At 45.6% G+C, this 19,700-nt stretch overlaps 1 protein-coding gene and 1 long non-coding RNA gene across 22 annotated transcripts in view; both read left to right on the forward strand.

The window, feature by feature from the left end:
• The window catches only part of LOC118377533 (transcription factor SOX-6-like), a 227,105-nt gene that overhangs the window by 98,583 nt on the left and 108,822 nt on the right, over positions 1–19,700 (forward strand). For all 16 annotated transcript variants that reach the window (XM_052483931.1, XM_052483926.1, XM_052483943.1 and 13 more), the window contains one exon: positions 10,411–10,500. In XM_052483931.1, the coding sequence (XP_052339891.1) occupies positions 10,411–10,500 (90 nt within the window). The remainder of the gene's footprint in view (positions 1–10,410; positions 10,501–19,700) is intronic.
• LOC127912906 (uncharacterized) lies at positions 876–3,713 on the forward strand. 6 transcript variants are annotated; one of them, XR_008083985.1, is made up of 3 exons: positions 876–1,040; positions 2,775–2,822; positions 3,682–3,713. It is a non-coding gene; the product is annotated as an uncharacterized LOC127912906 (long non-coding RNA). The 6 variants fall into 6 exon arrangements; XR_008083984.1 differs by lacking the exon at positions 3,682–3,713 and adding an exon at positions 2,871–2,902; XR_008083987.1 differs by lacking the exon at positions 876–1,040 and adding an exon at positions 1,964–2,007.

A 19,700-nucleotide genomic window follows, 5' to 3' on the forward strand; every position in this document is an offset into this window, starting at 1 on the left:
GGATGGTGTCTATAGGGGAGCCTACAGGTGACTAACAGGGATGCTCACCAAGTGGAATAATGAATAGTATTAGGTGTCAATTAAATCAAGCTTTTCCCGAGGTGCAGGTGCTCCACAATGTACTGGCACATCTTAAGGAGCCAGGCCTCTTCACCCATGCATGCCAACGGCTGTATTTGCATATTAAAGAGCTGAAATTATTTAACTGAAGCAAAAAGTCTTGTGGAAATGATAAGAGGTTATTAAAACTGTTGACAAGGAGGCAAGGTAATTGCCTGAAAATGAGCAACGATGCCACTGTTGTACACAGAATAGTGTTGTTTTTTTCTCTCTCTCCTCTCTTTAGCGTTTGCATTGTGCAATGCCGCCCGGGAGTGTGTAACCTATTACGTTTAGATTGCTCCCTTGCAATTAGTGCCCTTTTTGTCCTCCCTTCAATAAGGCCATGATTATGGAGACTTCAGGAGGATCTGCATTCCTCATCCAACAGCTGTTGTCTCTGGAACTACCGGTGGAATGACAAAACATGTTTTCTCACTGCGTTTCACTTTTCTGCCGGCTTCTTGTAATTATTGTGTTTTATTTGCTGCGATGATGGGGTCTTGTTTTTACTGCCTCTGTGATTAAGATATTCACAAGATTCTCTTAGTGAGAATCTTTTTGTAAATCTTGACTTTGTAAGTTTGTTTTCCATACAGAGTGCGGTAGATTGGGGAGAGGAGAGACTGGGGAACGGGTCCATGCAGAGTGAGGTAGATTGGGGAGAGAAGAGACTGGGGAACGGGTCCATACAGAGTGAGGTAGATTGGGAAGAGAAGAGACTGGGGAACGGGTCCATACAGAGTGAGGTAGATTGGGGAGAGAAGAGACTGGAGAACGGGACCATACAGAGTGAGGTAGATTGGGGAGAGGAGAGACTGGAGAACGGGTCCATACAGAGTGAGGTAGATTGGGGAGAGGAGAGACTGGAGAATGGGTCCATACAGAGTGAGGTAGATTGGGGAGAGGAGAGACTGGGGAACGGGTCCATACAGAGTGAGGTAGATTGGGGAGAGGAGAGACCGGAGAATGGGTCCATACAGAGTGAGGTAGATTGGGGAGAGGAAAGACTGGGGAATGGGTCCATACAGAGTGAGGTAGATTGGGGAGAGAAGAGACTGGGGAACGGGTCCATACAGAGTGAGGTAGACTGGGGAGAGAAGAGACTGGGGAACGGGTCCATACAGAGTGAGGTAGATTGGGGAGAGGAGAGACTAGAGAACGGGTCCATACAGAGTGAGGTAGATTGGGGAGAGGAGAGACTGGAGAACGGGTCCATATAGAGTGAGGTAGATTTGGGGAGAGAAGAGACTGGGGAACGAACGGGTCCATACAGAGTGAGGTAGATTGGGGACAGGAGAGACTGGGGAACGGGTCCATATAGAGTGAGGTAGATTAGGGAGAGAAGAGACTGGGGAACGGGTCCATACAGAGTGAGGTAGATTGGGGACAGGAGAGACTGGGGAACGGGTCCATATAGAGTGAGGTAGATTAGGGAGAGAAGAGACTGAACGGGTCCATACAGAGTGAGGTAGATTGGGGAGAGGAGAGACTGGGGAATGGGTCCATACAGAGTGAGGTAGATTGGGGAGAGAAGAGACTGGAGAACGGGTCCAGACAGAGTGAGGTAGATTGGGGAGAGGAGAGACTGGAGAACGGGTCCATACAGAGTGAGGTAGATTGGGGAGAGAAGAGACTGGGGAACGAACGGGTCCATACAGAGTGAGGTAGATTGGGGAGAGGAGAGACTGGAGAACGGGTCCATATAGAGTGAGGTAGATTGGGGAGAGAAGAGACTGGGGAACGAACAGGTCCATACAGAGTGAGGTAGATTGGGGAGAGGAGAGACTGGGGAACGGGTCCATATAGAGTGAGGTAGATTAGGGAGAGAGGAGACTGAACGGGTCCATACAGAGTGAGGTAGATTGGGGAGAGGAGAGACTGGGGAACGGGTCCATACAGAGTGAGGTAGATTAGGGAGGGAAGAGACTGAACGGGTCCATACAGATTGAGGTAGATTGGGGAGAGGAGAGACTGGAGAACGGGTCCATACAGAGTGAGGTAGATTGGGGAGAGGAGAGACTGCGGAACGGGTCCATACAGAGTGAGGTAGATTGGGGAGAGGAGAGACTGGGGAACGGGTCCATATAGAGTGAGGTAGATTAGGGAGAGAAGAGACTGAACGGGTCCATACAGAGTGAGGTAGATTGGGGAGAGGAGAGACTGGGGAACGGGTCCATACAGAGTGAGGTAGATTGGGGAGAGAAGAGACTGGAGAACGGGTCCATACAGAGTGAGGTAGATTGGGGAGAGGAGAGACTGGAGAACGGGTCCATACAGAGTGAGGTAGATTGGGGAGAGGAGAAACTGGAGAACGGGTCCATATAGAGTGAGGTAGATTGGGGAGAGAAGAGACTGGGGAACGAACGGGTCCATACAGAGTGAGGTAGATTAGGGAGAGAAGAGACTGAACGGGTCCATACAGAGTGAGGTAGATTGGGGAGAGGAGAGACTGGGGAATGGGTCCATACAGAGTGAGGTAGATTGGGGAGAGAAGAGACTGGAGAACGGGTCCAGACAGAGTGAGGTAGATTGGGGAGAGGAGAGACTGGAGAACGGGTCCATATAGAGTGAGGTAGATTGGGGAGAGAAGAGACTGGGGAACGAACGGGTCCATACAGAGTGAGGTAGATTGGGGAGAGGAGAGACTGGGGAACGGGTCCATATAGAGTGAGGTAGATTGGGGAGAGAAGAGACTGGGGAACGGGTCCATACAGAGTGAGGTAGATTGGGGAGAGGAGAGACTGGGGAACGGGTCCATATAGAGTGAGGTAGATTGGGGAGAGAAGAGACTGGGGAACGGGTCCATACAGAGTGAGGTAGATTGGGGAGAGGAGAGACTGGGGAACGGGTCCATACAGAGTGAGGTAGATTGGGGAGAGGAGAGACTGGGGAACGGGTCCATATAGAGTGAGGTAGATTAGGGAGGGAAGAGACTGAACGGGTCCATACAGATTGAGGTAGATTGGGGAGAGAGGAGACTGAACGGGTCCATACAGAGTGAGGTAGATTGGGGAGAGGAGAGACTGGGGAACGGGTCCATACAGAGTGAGGTAGATTAGGGAGGGAAGAGACTGAACGGGTCCATACAGATTGAGGTAGATTGGGGAGAGGAGAGACTGGAGAACGGGTCCATACAGAGTGAGGTAGATTGGGGAGAGGAGAGACTGCGGAACGGGTCCATACAGAGTGAGGTAGATTGGGGAGAGGAGAGACTGGGGAACGGGTCCATACAGAGTGAGGTAGATTGGGGAGAGGAGAGACTGGGGAACGGGTCCATACAGAGTGAGGTAGATTGGGGAGAGGAGAGACTGGGGAACGGGTCCATACAGAGTGAGGTAGATTGGGGAGAGAAGAGACTGGAGAACGGGTCCATACAGAGTGAGGTAGATTGGGGAGAGGAGAGACTGGAGAACGGGTCCATACAGAGTGAGGTAGATTGGGGAGAGGAGAGACTGGAGAACGGGTCCATATAGAGTGAGGTAGATTGGGGAGAGAAGAGACTGGGGAACGAACGGGTCCATACAGAGTGAGGTAGATTGGGGAGAGGAGAGACTGGGGAACGGGTCCATATAGAGTGAGGTAGATTGGGGAGAGAAGAGACTGGGGAACGGGTCCATACAGAGTGAGGTAGATTGGGGAGAGGAGAGACTGGGGAACGGGTCCATATAGAGTGAGGTAGATTGAGGAGAGGAGAGACCGGAGAATGGGTCCATACAGAGTGAGGTAGATTGGGGAGAGGAAAGACTGGGGAATGGGTCCATACAGAGTGAGGTAGATTGGGGAGAGAAGAGACTGGGGAACGGGTCCATACAGAGTGAGGTAGACTGGGGAGAGAAGAGACTGGAGAACGGGTCCATACAGAGTGAGGTAGTTTGGGGAGAGAAGAGACTGGGGAACGGGATTCATATTGTCTGTCTAGAACCGGATCTGACTGAGCGATTCTCAGGGTTACAAATTCAGCCCTGAGTTAAATAGATAATAGAATGAGTTATTTTCATTTAGAGTGGAGAAGAATAGCTTCAAATTGACTTGTTGCCCTCACCAAATTGAACGCAACCTGCTTTATCCTCCTAACCTTGACATATTTGTACACCTATAGCTTCAGCCTAACGCTTTCAGTCTAGGATCCTTTCTTTTTGCAAATATTATTAAAAGCACTCTAAAAGTTCTCTGAAGATAATTATGAACCTAACTACCAGTATTTGTACAAGTGTGTCCTCCAACTCAGCGAGTCCTCTAGCTAGCTCACTGAGAGCACTCCTACTGTAAAACGCTGCCTCTCGCTGGGCCCTTAATAAAAGCTATCCTCCATCCAGCCCACAGCCTCTGTTTATAAGGCTTCGCCGTACTGAGGAGGAAATCATTTATATGGCCAATGTCAGTTGATCATTGATTTAGTAATGGCTTGTTTCCCCCGGAGGCTCTAACCACTAATACTGTATACAGGGCTGATGCTGAGACTCCTGTGACTCTCACAGATAGCTCTCTCTCCATCCTCCACCACAATGAGCCATCACAAACACTCCACTAGCAGCCACTAGTCACATACAGTATCTGTATAGAGAATATCATAGCCTGAGAAGCCTACTGTCAGTGGCTGTTACTGTATGTATGTTGAATCAGCAGCAGTGATAGTGGGACCTGCTGGTGGATAGACAGAGAGTGGGATGCTAGCTGATTGGCTGGATTCCTGGCCGGGTCAGTGTTGTGTTGTCATCCTTCAGGATCTCTCCCCCTGTCCTGCGTGGGTCTCAGTGTTGAGGAGGATTGATGAGGGGAATTGCTTCTTCCTGTTGAGGGATTACAATAGGCGTGTGAGTGAGTGAGTGGGCCGCAGGCTGCAGGCAGGCAGGGTGGTGAGGGCACGGAGCGGAGGGAGGGAGGGACAGATGTGTTGGCATAGGGCCACCGGGCCCACTGAGAGACAGAAAGAGAGACAGACAGGAGGACACCCAGAGACGACTGCCCCCGCAGGGAGGAAAACACAGTCTCGTGATGCCTGGGACGAGACCTACGGGTACAACTCAGTCTGTTTATCTTTCCGGCTGTATGACAAAACACACAGAAGATATGAGACATGAGGTTGTCTATTTAACGTGCCTCACATGGCTTTATTTCATGTGTTCTTGGTTGATACCCGAATGCCAATCGTTAAAGTCATTTCCCAAGTAGATAACAACATGAATCATGAATCATTAAGATATTATTTTTTACGGACCATTTCAAATCCAAATTGACAAGGTTTGATTTGCTTGTTAGTGTATTTATTTGTGCCGTCTGTGTTTTCCTCTTGGTGATTGGAACTTAACCGTGCGGTGCATCCGATGATACTCTGATTGAACCACTCTGTTTAGGGCCGCAATAAAACAATACATTAGCTAACAACTTTCCCTCAGCTTGGCACATGCAGAAGTCTTTATGACCAGCTTGTACTCACTTTATTAACAGTAACTTATTACAATATGCTCAATAAAACACTAATTCAGCTTTATAAACGGTTGCTTTAAAATGTTTGAGCGAGACAGAGAGATTAGCTTTTATTTATTTTATCTTCTAAAGAGGCTGGGGGTGAGATCGTCAGCAGTGCTTACCTGCCTCTTAGGGTTACACTGTTGTGGTTTCTGTTCAACATGGGATTCTGGCAGTGCTCAGTGCCAGGTGCTGAAAGCCCTGTTTATACCAAACACTAGCCCAGAAACATCCCTTTGTTCAGATTTATGAGCACCATTAGTTCTTGTTTGAATGTAGTGAAAGACTAAGTCTAATGTAGTCAGCTCATCTTTGCTCTAGGTGTCTCAATCCCTCTGAGTTTTCACCCACGTCAGACAGATTACAGGATAGCTGCATGAACAAGCTGTGTACCAGACCACAATGGAGATAGCAGATAGAAACATATTGTAGTTGGCAGTATCAGGTCATTGGCAGGCTTTACATTGCAACATGGTGCCGCTAGGAAATGAGCAAGAAACTTGGAAGAAGTGGAGATGGGGCGGGGCCTGTATCCAGCTCCGTAAGCTCCGTAAAGACAGTTTTAGGGAGCTGGGCCCGCTCCCCACTTCCTCCTCCAGGGGAACACATTCCAGAAACATTCTGGAGTAGTTTTGTCTCGTATGTTGCTATCTGTGCTAGTGGCAGAGCAGTGGGGGTTGCTGCCAGGCCAGGGTCCCCAGGGGCCTGTGGTATCGGCGGGGCCGGAGGACGGAGGAAGCTGGTACGGGTCCAGTGGGGCCGGCCGGGCTCAGTGACAAGCTGAGCTGTCTGCCGCGGGGACGCTGGGAAAATGTAAATAAGAGTCTGATAAGAGCTATTGTTTTCATTCCATTCTCATCCTGTCTCAATGGGCTGCTCCAGAGCTGCACAGCATTTTATCTCAGAGGAGAGAGGGAGAAAGAGAAGGAGGAAGAGAGGGAGAAAGAGAGGGAGGAAGAGAGGGAGAAAGAGAGGAAGAGAGGGAGAAAGAGAGAGGGAGATATTTAAGAGTCCCTCTTAGGAAAATAGAAAATAAGCTCAAAGGGACTCTTAATTTATCTTGTTCAAGCATTTTTCAATGACAAGCCAACTACATGATTCCACTTTCTGCAGACTTTGGTATCTCTATCCCCACAAGGATAGACAGAAATCCACTGATATTGACAGCCACAATGCAACATACAATATTAACTTTGTGTTGGTTTTAAGATCTTCAATATAAATCACCTGGATTTGAATATTCTATCTTTTCCTATGAAACATATCTGGTTTTGATTACAAGACCAATGGGGTGTGATAGTTGTATGATTTGTTACAAGCTCTGTCTAAAAATGGACACTGTGCACCTACTGCTCACATCTTAATATGACACTAACTATTATTATGATATAACACAGTGTTTCCATTGGCATGTTTAATCTCTCCAGAGAAGACAGACAGGAATTTGAGAAATTAAAACAGCACACACATACACACACTACTATTAATCTAAATTCCTCTAAAAATGGTTTAGCCTTTCTAAGACCGCTGTGAAATAAGCCAGACGACTGAGTCATTTTGTGTGTGTTTTCCTAAAGTATGCCTGATTGAAAATTATAACAGCAATATTTTCATTTGGGTATGCCTATTTGGTTCTAAGCTGTTGGAGCATTGAAAGGTGTTTCTAAGTTATTTTATATACTAATCCAGGCCATTATTCACTCTCCCAGGTGGAAAAGAGAAAGCGCAGGCAAGCAGGCAGGCAGGCAGGTTCTCTTGCACATTCCAGCTGTAGGCTGTCTTGTGTGAGGGCTTGGCAGGCTGTGTCTGGCCCAGGGTTGGGGATGGAGGTGCAGTATGGAGGAGTCAGGGAGCGGCCACTCTCAGGGGAGGGGAGGGGAGGAGGAGGAGGAGTAGGAGGAGGAGGAGGAGGAGGAGGAGGAGGAGGAGGAGGAGGGAAAAGTGGGAGCGGTGGAGTAGAATGGGAGCTGGCACCATATTATCTACAACAGTTGGTGCATTGCTTAATGATCAAGTGCTGGAGCAGCATCTCTGGTGATGTGTATGTATGTACATTCACCTCTGTGTGGATTTGTGTGAAAGTATGGGTGTATATATCAACATGAGTTTGTGAGTGAGTGTTTGTGTCTTTGCGTGTTCTTTCTGCCTGAGTCGGTAGAGGAGTGTGTTGCTGTTGTTGTGTATCTGTATTGAGGGAGGGCTGTTATCTGGGGGAGTGTGTTGATGGGGATAAGTCCAGGAGGGAGAGGAAGCTTGCTCACCCAGGGGTGAGGCCCATGGAAGAGAAGCGGAACTCATTCACTCCCCCTGCCCTCAACCCCTGTGTGTCTGTGATCCCACTGCCAGGCGGGGAAGCAGGGAGTCAACACACACACACACACACACACACACACACACACACACACACACACACACACACACACACACACACACACACACACACACACACACACACACACACACACACACACACACACACACACACACACACACACACACACACACACACACACACACACACACTGCACCTCTCTCATCCCGGGTCAGGGAGACAAACTGTGAGTTGGGTATTGGAAGGTCAATAAAGCAGAAGTAATGTTATAGTGACCTGAGCCTGTGATGTCCTGTTGGCCTCTCTGCCACGGAGGAAGTGGACAATCAAACAAAATGGCCACTCCGCTTGATCTTTTTGAAAGCCAACGTTAAACAGAGGCAGGCTAACCATTGAGCCCCTATTACTCCCCTCCCAGTCCCTCTGAACTTGATGTGTTTTCATAGTGAGGTATCATGTTTGGATTGTGGAAGTGAAGGGTGAAGACATTACACCCCAGATAAAAGGAATCATCAGCTGTGTACTTTCTAAACTGTTTACTTTCTAAATCCTCTCTCTTCCTCAGTCAGAGGAAGAGAGTCGATAATAATGGGAGAATGATCCAAACCATTTAGGATCTCTCTCTCTCTCTCTCTCTCTCTCTCTCTCTCTCTCTCTCTCTCTCTCTCTCTCTCTCTCTCTCTCTCTCTCTCTCGTTCTCGCTCTCTCTCGTTCTCTCTCTCTGTCTCGCATATCTCCTTTTCTGTACAGTATAATGTAAATTAATATATCTGAAACATGAAAAATCAAATGAAATATCAAATGTATTGTATAATGATACATCTTTACACAACAGATCTTGATCTAGATGATAATTTTATTCTGTTCGTTCTACTGCCTCCAGAGCATGTGATGACTACTATAACCTGAAAACACAAAGCACTCATAAGACAATCCCTGAAGGCATCCAGAAGTATGTTCTTATGAATTGTACCCTTTAGTTGGTAGAAGGAGACCACAAATGAGCCATTGTCAGGAGAGTGGTTAAACCATTCCTGATGGAGTCCCAATGCTTTCTGTGAACTGCAACAATGTCTGCTTGTGCTGTTTGCCCTTTACTCCGTTTCAGAGTGAACAAACCCTGTCTTACACTCCATGTTGTCATCTTCAGGCAACATGACTTGATCTGTCATGTCAGTCAGTTAACATGGAGCCTGACTTAGAAACAACAGCAGCATGGTTCTATATTTACTAGAGAGTAGACATCAGAGAGTAGAGAGTAGACATCATTCCGGAACAGTTGACTTGCGGTATTAACTATATATCAAGCCTTAACCAGCAGTATGAAGGTATGAGAGGAGATCTCGGACTGCTCTCATGGGTAAGTCAGGCATCAGCTGGTGGGTATGTCCATGGTGGCAGCCCCACTTTGTGAGTAGGAGACAGTCAGATATATAGACAAACAGACAGACAGACAGCAGGGCCCTGCTCAGTGCTAATCCTGGATCTTGGTATAGTGGCCTGGCTGTCTTAGTGCAGTTCAGACAGGGGGCAGCGTGCCTGGGAGCCTGCAGTTTGACTTGCGGAGGGTGGAGGGGATGGGAGGAGAGACGGGGGTGGGTGGTGTTTGATGGGAACAGGCTGACCTCTGCGCAGTGCGGGGACCGGCGAGGCCCGGGTCGGCTGGGCCAGCAGTGTGTTCTTTATCAGCTACCCCAACGACAGCATGGCAGATTCCAGCCATTCCTCCACTGATTCATTGTCAGCCGGACAAATGTTAATTCTTTTCATCACTGGTGGCTGTGAGAACGCTTGGACACACCCTGTCTCAACCTTTACCTCTTTCTTAATGTCTCTGCACTGTCTCTGCCCTTACCATGGCTATACTGTCTGTCTCCCCCCTCTCTCACCCCATCTATCTGTCTAACCTTTTACCGTCCTCAATGGGTGCTCAAGAGTGAATGTGTTTTAATCTACCATCAGTAATTAGAGCTATTCATTTGGGAAAGAAGTGAATGGTTTTTAGTTGTAATTAATAATATTCACTCTGAATGACAAGTGACATTGTCTTGTTTTAACCAAGAAGCTGTCAATGTTTTATTTTGACCATTGGGGACAGGACACCTTTAGTGTGTATGTGTACATTAACATACACAGCTAGTTTTGACAAGGAGTGTTGATGGGTGTGTTAGTTGTGTTAGTATTACTGGAGTGCTGAGGCATGCGTGAGAAACTGACACACATGTGAATGACAACAGAGAAAGCACCTCTCATTAGAAACATATTTCCTCTACCTCCATTTTGTTATGAGAAGAAAACGTTCAGGCTCCTTTTCATTGTTATACAAATACCAGTAATTCAATTCAAACTGAAATTACATGAATGAAATTGGAACCTTCAAAATATTATCGTATAATATCGTAAAAATCTAAATAGATAAAAATGTAATTTGAAAGAAATCCGTTGGAGAGGTGGATTTTAAAATGAAATAATTTTAAAAGGTCTCTTTTCTTTCCCATGTCTTTCAGAATCCAGTTGCATGGAAACACTTCTGTCAAAAGACTGGAAAGAGAAGATGGAAAGGCTCGACACCGGTGATCTTCTGGGAGAAGTTAAAGGTAAGCTTGATGCTGAGGTCACTCACAACCGCAGCGCTCTCTTGTAAAGAGTGTCTTAAAAGTGAGATTAGCAAATCCTTCTATTCCTATCAGACATACATAATCTATACATAATCTAAGAAACAGGCTTGCACTCTGAAATTAGACAAAAGCTCTTGGCTGCCTTCCCTAGTTCTTTTCTGCACTTTCCTTATCTGTTATGTCAAAATGCCTCTGTCCAGAGCCCTCTCTTTAAATTCCAACCCCATTTCCCAGTCTGTCATTTTGTTTGTGTCTGTGGTTTACTGTTAGAGACTAGGCAGTGGTCTGCTATATAAAACTATAAGACTAGAGACACTGCTTCCTACTCATGCAGTGGGTTCATGTCGAGAGAGGAGAGATGAGGGGAGATAGAGGAGAGAGGGGAGAGATGAGGGGAGATAGAGAAGAGAGGGGAGAGATGAGGGGAGATAGAGAAGAGAGGGGAGAGATGAGGGAGATAGAGAAGAGAGGGAGAGATGAGGGGAGATAGAGAAGAGAGGGGAGAGATGAGGGGAGATAGAGAAGAGAGGGGAAAGAAGAGAGAGGAGAGATGAGGGGAGATAGAGAAGAGAGGGGAAAGAAGAGAGAGGAGAGATGAGGGGAGATAGAGAAGAGATGGGAAAGAAGAGAGAGGAGAGATGAGGGGAGATAGAGAAGAGAGGGGAAAGAAGAGAGAGGAGAGCTGAGGGGAGATAGAGAAGAGAGGGGAAAGAAGAGAGAGGAGAGATGAGGGGAGATAGAGAAGAGAGGGGAAAGAAGAGAGAGGAGAGATGAGGGGAGATAGAGAAGAGAGGGGAAAGAAGAGAGAGGAGAGATGAGGGGAGATAGAGAAGAGAGGGGAAAGAAGAGAGAGGAGAGATGAGGGGAGATAGAGAAGAGAGGGGAAAGAAGAGAGAGGAGAGATGAGGGGAGATAGAGAAGAGAGGGGAAAGAAGAGAGAGGAGAGATGAGGGGAGATAGAGAAGAGAGGGGAAAGAAGAGAGAGGAGAGATGAGGGGAGATAGAGAAGAGAGGGGAAAGAAGAGAGAGGAGAGATGAGGGGAGAGAGAGAAGAGAGGGGAAAGAAGAGAGAGGAGAGATGAGGGGAGATAGAGGAGAGAGGGGAAAGAAGAGAGAGGAAGGAAAGTGCAGAGACGAGGAGAGCCCTCTCTCTTCTAGGTCTCTCACATCTGAAAGGAATTCTGCCTTGATTCTGGTAGTGAACACCCTGCACAGCCCAGCACAGCACAGCCCAGCTCTCTGAGTTGGGCAGGCGGCTGTTTTTTTTGCAGGTCCAGTCCTTAGCAGTGACTGTTACTAAAAAGGTGTTTATGTAGCTAGTGGAGAGGAAGGCACAATACCAGCTGTCTGATAACACCAGGCTCTACCTCTCTCTCTTTCACTCTCTTTCACTCTCTCTCTCTCTCTCTCTCTCTCTCTCTCTCTCTCTCTCTCTCTCTCTCTCTCTCTCTCTCTCTCTCTCTCTCTCTCTCTCTCTCCCTCTCTACCTCTCTCTCGCTCTCTCTCTCTCTACCTCTCTCCCTCTCTCTCTCTCTCTCTCTCTCTCTCCTTCTTTTCTCTATCACTCGCTTCCCTGCCAACTCCCATACTCTCAAGCCTGTGCCTCCGCAACACAAAATGGTGTATATTAATGATTGTATTATTAATGTTTACAAGAATATACTCATATCTATAAATCCATGTAATTTTAGCTAAACACAGACAATGCTGCTCTGCTCATCATGCACAATTGTAATCATCAAAACTATTCAAAGACATCTGAAAGTAGCATTCTGCTAGCGCGTGCACTGGAATGTTTTGCATTTTTTTATGATGTACTCCCACTTTAATAGCTCTTTTAATCATATGGTTGGCAATCATAAATAATATTTGTCCTTGGTTTTAATTATGGGATGACATTTTCTCTGTGTGCCGGGGAAGACTAAAACTATTGCATGTTGTAATAAGTATATCCATGGTCAATAACCTTAATGAGCTGAAATATGAATCATGTCTTGGTAAAGCAGATTCATTGTAGCTGTGACCCTGTAGATCAAAGTGCAGTGGAACAAATGTTTCAAATGATTTAGCCTTTTGAAAGCAGATCTATTTAAATGACAGGGCATTTTTCTGTTTGATAAATGATAAGGGTGAGGTTATTCCACAGCGGTGTAAACAGGTAGCGAGGGAGCCTGATAATGCCCACTGTGGCCTTTGTTGACTCACATGCAAGGAGACACAGTGAACACTAGACTTAGAAATATAACTACTTTTCATATCACACCGGTAGGCAGTCTAAGGTTTTTAATTAGCCTGCCATTTCATATGACTGTAGACATTTCAAAGGACTGCTTTGTGCTCCCCCTTACAAATGTCTCTTTCTGCGTTTGAAGTCTGCCGGATGTAAATACTGCCAATTAAAAAGAAGCCCAGGGTTGGAGACACACAAGGTCCTCCTAATTAAACCACAAACAAAGGCACCAAGCAGAAAACACCTTCTGATTACGATCTAAAGTGTTATGATGAATCAGAGAATTAATTGTTAGGTTAAAATCCATACAAAGGGTAAGCATGCCGGTAGGTTTAAGTTAACGGAGGACAGCGCTGGATAAAGGCTAACATCCGTAAAAGCTACCTACTGCCTCAGTGGCCTTGATACTGGTTCTCTACTCAGCGGACATTGAATCTGGAACCAATGGCATTGTACATTCTACCTAGACTACATCCTTTGTGACATTGTTCATTTGTTACAAAAGATTGCTTTTGATGTTCAATGATAAATAAGTGAAATATAAAATTCTGCCCCTTTTGAACTGAAAGACTGGTAATTTGTATTTTTTTCCCTCACAAGACTGCCTTTGAGTTAGCGGTAGAGAATCTAAAAGTCTCTGTAGTTTTTGCTCAACTACTTTCCATATTTTCCACCTTATGAACCTGTCATGGATGGCACCTTGTCGTACTGTTGTAGTTGCAAGAGGAGGAATCTGCTGGGTTAAGACTCGCAGTGGAATTATCACACAGGAGAAGACAATAGGTGGAACAGAATTTGGCCGAAGGCTTCACTTCACCAATGAAAAGAAGTGCATTCTTTTACACTATGCATTTGTGTTCAGACATGCCCAGACTACATTATGCTCTTGGGGTAAAACACAAAGTACAGTAAACAAAACATGGTATCAAAACATCTGGCTTTCCTTTATCTTACACCCAGTTCTACGCAACCAAGCATTTAGTGCCTCACGTACATAGTTATAGTGTATTGTCATGTGCTTTCCTGCACTAGAATGGGTCTGTGGTTAAACTGATACTGGTCAATTTGAACTGTTTCCATCAATACAGGTTAGGAAGTATGCTTAACAGAGATATAGAGAATAGAATGATTTGGGTATAATGATGTCAGATGTTTATCAGCCTTGTCCTTTAAGCTGTGAGAGATGAACAGCTGCAGGAAGAGAGAGGGAGGGAACGGTTTGTGAAGGAGTATTAGTGGTGGATTACTTTTCACCAGCCGATTCCAGGGGTAACTGATTGTTTTCATACCTGAGCTTAGCTGTCAATCATGAGGAACGGTGAGGAGGGAGATGAGATCTCCTGAACAAAACCACAGAGCAAGAGAGGGAGGTGGCCTGGAGGATGTCCAAACCACAGAAAGTAGCAGAGAGAGGGGGGGGGGAGAAAGCAAGAGCAGAGAGGGAGAGGAGAGAGAGCACAGAGAAAGATAGAGAGACCTGGGACATGGCTGCTCAGACATGAGGCTGTTTTAATTATGGTCCTTCAAAGAGAATCTCTTTCTGTGAAAGCTGTGCCACAACGGCAGAGAGATCTCATACACTGTAGTATGTTTCCAGTACTCCTGTCCTTTATTCTGGCTATACTGTTTATGTTTGTAAATGGTTTTAAATGGTCAATGATGGGGAGGTGCCTATTGTGGTTGTTTAATTTAATTGGATCATTACAAACCCTACCCTCCTCTATGCAATAAAACATACTTTGGAGGAAAACCGGAGTGATTTTAGCTAGCCTCACTCCGTGCCTCACATATGTCAGTTGAAGAATTCAGGTGATGTAGTTGTAGTCAATGTAAATCCATTGGAATGTGAATGCAGGTTTATGGGGGAAAGGCTTGGTCAAATAAGCTCTGCCTGTGCAGTGTGGCTTTCATTTAGACTCAATCAGGGCCTTTGAGATCCACACACTGCAGGACTGTTTAACTGTTTAACTTTCCCTGTAGCCATCCAGTGTCCGACAGCCCCCCGGAAAAACGCCAAAGCATTTATTCAACTGAAGAAAAAAATGTGGTAGTTCAATTGGAACACAAACTGCATTCATTATCTCAGAAGGTCTGATATAAAAATGACGCTCAGCATTGTACATTTGTGTTAAAATGTCAGCTTGAATTCTATATAAACTAAAATCAAGCCTCTTGCACTTCCATAATCAATTTGCGAATGCTGTCTACATGACAGTGGCGGGGTGCACATTGACAGTCCTGTGGCAGACAGATAAGTAGAAGCTCTTTAAGGGGAGAGCGAGGAGCGGGGCCGGGCAGGGCCGCAGCTGAGACTGATTTGATGCTGCTCCTACCTGGCCTCGCTTCTCCCATCCCGACAGAGGACTACTGTGTGGACACAGAGCTGGGGTTGTTCAGCCAGCTGGGTTTACTTCAAAACATGATTATTCAATTTAACATTCAGCTTTATTCTTAATGGCTCCAATAAAGTCTAGAGCGAATGCCAATGGAGATTCCACACTATATCTGTAAATACACGCAGAACCACAAGCATATTTTCTAGTGGGAGCAGATTTTTATCGGCTCAGGATAACATTGTCGTTTCGTGTTTCTTTCACCTAGTTTCTCGGTTTCAAAATATTCACACATGGCCATTTTAGTAAAAACTTAAACTGTCACGAATAGACAGTGCATAAACATTCAAAAATCTCTCTCAGAGAAATATTATAAATAGCTGCGTAGTGGAATTGAATGTAAGGTGGTAAATGTGACTGTCATGAAGTCTAAATGACCTAGTGAATCAGTGTTATACAGCTATGTGTATTTTGAGGAGAGAGCTGTGTATGTTTGATAATGAAACCTCTATTTCGAGGGGAGGGCGTAGGGAGGGACCATCTCAGCCCATCACACACTGAAATATCCCTCCAATTCCCCCAATACAAAAGTGCCACAGTTTGCATTTTTTCCCCAACACTTCAATAGTCTTCTGTTGGCCCTGTGTACCCAGGTGAAATATGAGACACCGTAAATCATTATTCTTCAGACTGCATTTGCGAAATGAATGTATGGGCCTAATGGCCTCTGTTTTTCTCCCTTAATGAATTGAGGAATTTAGCTTGTGGTGTCGGCTGCAGAAAGGAACACCTTGTCTGTGTGTGTGTGTGTGTGTGTGTGTGTGTGTGTGTGTGTGTGTGTGTGTGTGTGTGTGTGTCTGTCTGTCTGTCTGTCTGTCTGTCTGTCTGTCTGTCTGTCTGTCTGTCTGTCTGTCTGTCTGTCTGTCTGTCTGTCTGTCTGTCTGTCTGTCTGTCTGTCTGTCTGTCTGTCTGTCTGTCTGTCTGTCTGTCTGTCTGTCTGTCCTCTCTCACTTTCTCCCTCCTGGCTCTGTGTTTTGAGAGGAGACAGGCAGACAGGAGTGGGTTTGGTGGTGTCTGGGTCAGCCACTGCTGGTGTCGGTGTGGGCAGAAACCCTGTGCCATGGAACCAGGCATCCCAGGCTTCTGGATGATTGGCTGCACATTTACTTTTATACATCTGACACTTCAAATTAGTTTTCATTTAATTTACCAAATTATATTTACTATTACTACAAATAATTTGTTTCATTCTTGGTTGGCCGACATGCAGGTATTATTAAGAATACAATAATCAGCAATCCTTATTTTAACAATTGACAAATATACACCTCTCTCACTTATAGAAGTGTAGTAAATGGAATATGTATCAGTCTCCCAGCCGCAAAGTAAATTGCATCCTCACAGCCGTGTAATGCTGCTTAAGCACTGGCTGCTATGTCTGGGCTGGGTTAGTACATGTCACGCTGGATTTCCCCCTACAGCTGCTCTAGTGCTACGGCTCCGGAGCCAGAACCTCTGCTGATCTACCACCAGCCACGGAGACACACGCACATACACACACACGCACATACACACACACACACGCACATACACACACACACACAGTCAAATTCTTTGGAAATCAAGGACAACATTAGTGAAAGAAAAGAACATGAGATGCAATCCCTCATATTATGGTTGTAAATAAACCAGTGTAGATGCATGAAGTTATAGCCAAGACCAGTGAATTGGTTCAATGCAAGAAAACACACATTCCCTTCCGTTCCAAGGTTTTCCTGACCATTGTTCAGACCGAGAGCTCCTTTTGTTGTTCTCTAGACAACTCCGATGTGAGGGAGGGAGGCCCTGAAAGTTGATCAGTGTTTTGTAGCATTTTATAATAAACCTGGACTAGAAGTGCTTCTCCTAACATGAAAGCAGGAAGCGGTCATTACCATACACGTCATGAGGGATGACTGGATGATGGAGAAAATCTAGTGTACCTCGTTGTGTGCTTCAAGCTTTGTCACATGACTTGCCAGTGTGGTCAGCGCTCTACAGATCCCTTTAATTACAGTTCGTCCTCTGCTTCAATAATGGTTCCTGTTGAAAACACAGACTGAACTGTCTCGTCTCTGGTTTGGGATAATGGTTCCCTCTGTGAAGATAGCAGTCTGTTATCAGTGTTCAGTCGTATCTGTTCAGGTCTGTAAGGCTGCTATCGTCGAGCTCTGATGAAGTACCTCGTCCGATGCCACTGATATACAGTGGAGTGCTGAGACTTTCACATTAGCATAATTACACTGAAGAGGCAGGCCTCTTCCGTCGTTGTATTATTAGCCTGCATTAGTGTTCAGTGTGAACGTCATGCCGATGAAGTGCGCTTTTAATATTAACCACTTGGCGCGTCAATCAAAACACTTTTTGAGAAATATTTAGAAAATATATGTTAAACACTTGGGGAGACGTTGATATAGATGCAGAAATTATGTCTATATAGGGATATAGAATTAACACAAGGATGGTGTGCAACATCCCCCCAAACACACACACACACACACACACACACACACACACACACACACACACACACACACACACACACACACACACACACACACACACACACACACACACACACACACACACACACACACACACACACACACACACACACACACACACACACACACACACACACACACACCACCTGAGTTTAGTACAGTATAACAACATCAGCATAAGCAAACACTTCCCAGTGGTTTTTGATGGTGTCTGCTTCTAGCAGTTCCCTGCTGATGGATAACCACTCCATGGGGAATTCATGGCCATGTAGTCCAGTATCTAAGGCTGTGAGGATTGATGGTCTGGGCTGCCATAGCCTGACATGTTGATGTGTCCTTACTCATGCTTGTTAATGATGGTTTATTGGCAGGATGAACAGTTTTATATCATCACAGAGGCAGCAGGCCAGGTAAAACAGCTGCTACTCATATTGTCTCTGTTCGCTCTGACTCGGGCACCCAGGTACTTTAATAACGTTTTTACTTGAAACACATATGGCCTTAGAGCATTTCTGAACAAGCGTATATACAAGCCTAAAACATAGTTAAGGTTAAGTCAAATCTCTGTAGCCCATCAAATACCCTTTTGTTGTCTCGGGTTGTGCTTGCTTAGCAGGCTCATAGCCAGTTGTTTTATCCTATGGATTATTTAGGCTACACATGACAAATATTTTGTTTTAGCAGTCACAATGTATAATATTAATGTAGATTTCCTGACATTAATATATGAATGGTTTTTGAAAGGCATAGTCATCCTCACCATGATTTTTACTGGTAAACATTCTGTTGTGTGTGTGTGTGTATTTGTTTGTGTTTGTATGTGCAAACGTGTGTTTGTGTTGATTCAAAATTAGGATTTAATTGCTTTTGGAGCAAGGTCTCTGCCCCGAAAAATTCTTTCATTGCAAGGCTACAGGAAGTAGTACTAGATTCCATTTGCAGTAATTCAATTGTATATTTGTATTTTTTTCTTCTTTAGAAGACATGAACATGGGGTTAGAGGACTACTGAGTTCATATTAGTGTTACAAATTGTATTGCACTGAACACACCAGCGCTACAGAATCATCACCCTGTGTGTACTGTGTGTGTATGTGTGTGTGTGTGTGTGTGTGTGTGTGTGTGTGTGTGTGTGTGTGTGTGTGTGTGTGTGTGTGTGTGTGTGTGTGTGTGTGTGTGTGTGTGTGTGTGTGTGTGTGTGTGTGTGTGTGTGTGTGTGTGTGTGTGTGTGTGTGTGTGTGTGTCTGTGTCTGTGTCTGTGTCTGTGCAGTACATACATTCAGCTCATGTGGATGAGCATCCCAGTCAGCTCCTGCCTTCAGCACGCCAGGCATGCTAGCTATGTGCAGTGTGTGTCCGGACACAGCCCCGAACAATTGCAGCATTTAGACAAGTCTTAATTTACTTAGGATGGGCTGGCAGCATATGGGAGGATCCACAATAGCTGATTGATGGAGGGACAAAGAAATTGCAGTGTTCTGGTGTAAAAAAAAAAGTCATTCAGATTGGGTCATAATGGCTCAGCTGTCCTAACCAAAGGAAGGGACAGAATAGGGTGCCTTGTGATTTTTCTCTCTTCACCCCCGTTTCTTTTCTCCTTTTTTGTCCCTGAATCTTTTATCTGCGTTACTCACCAGGGACTCTTCAAAGTAACAAGCCTCCTTCTTTTCCCTGGTGCTGGACTTGGAACCCAAATTAGAGACTGCTTGATTAGAAGAAAGCGAAGGGGGCCAAGAGAGGGAGATGTGGGTATTGGACAGAACAAATCACACCCCTACAAAGTGCCTTTTATCCACAGACTCCAAGGCCCGACTCCCCTCCCAGCAACCAAGGCCCGCTTGTTTTTCTCTTATCATTTATTTAGTTGCTCGTTTGGTTGATGTTTTCTGCCCTACTTTGTGACGTTTAAAAGAGGCAGGCGTCTGAAAAGGTGAATGCTGAATGAGGTGGTGAACAACAAGACTTTGCTGTCTGTCTCCTCCAGAGTGTCAGTCTGTCATGTTCTCCTTGAGCATGAGGGCTGAGGGGAGAGGGGAGGGCACGGGATCACCTGCCCATCTTCCAACCTGCCTGC

This window comes from Oncorhynchus keta, chromosome 2 (genome assembly GCF_023373465.1).
Source record: "Oncorhynchus keta strain PuntledgeMale-10-30-2019 chromosome 2, Oket_V2, whole genome shotgun sequence".
NCBI classification, from domain to species: Eukaryota; Metazoa; Chordata; class Actinopteri; order Salmoniformes; family Salmonidae; genus Oncorhynchus; species Oncorhynchus keta.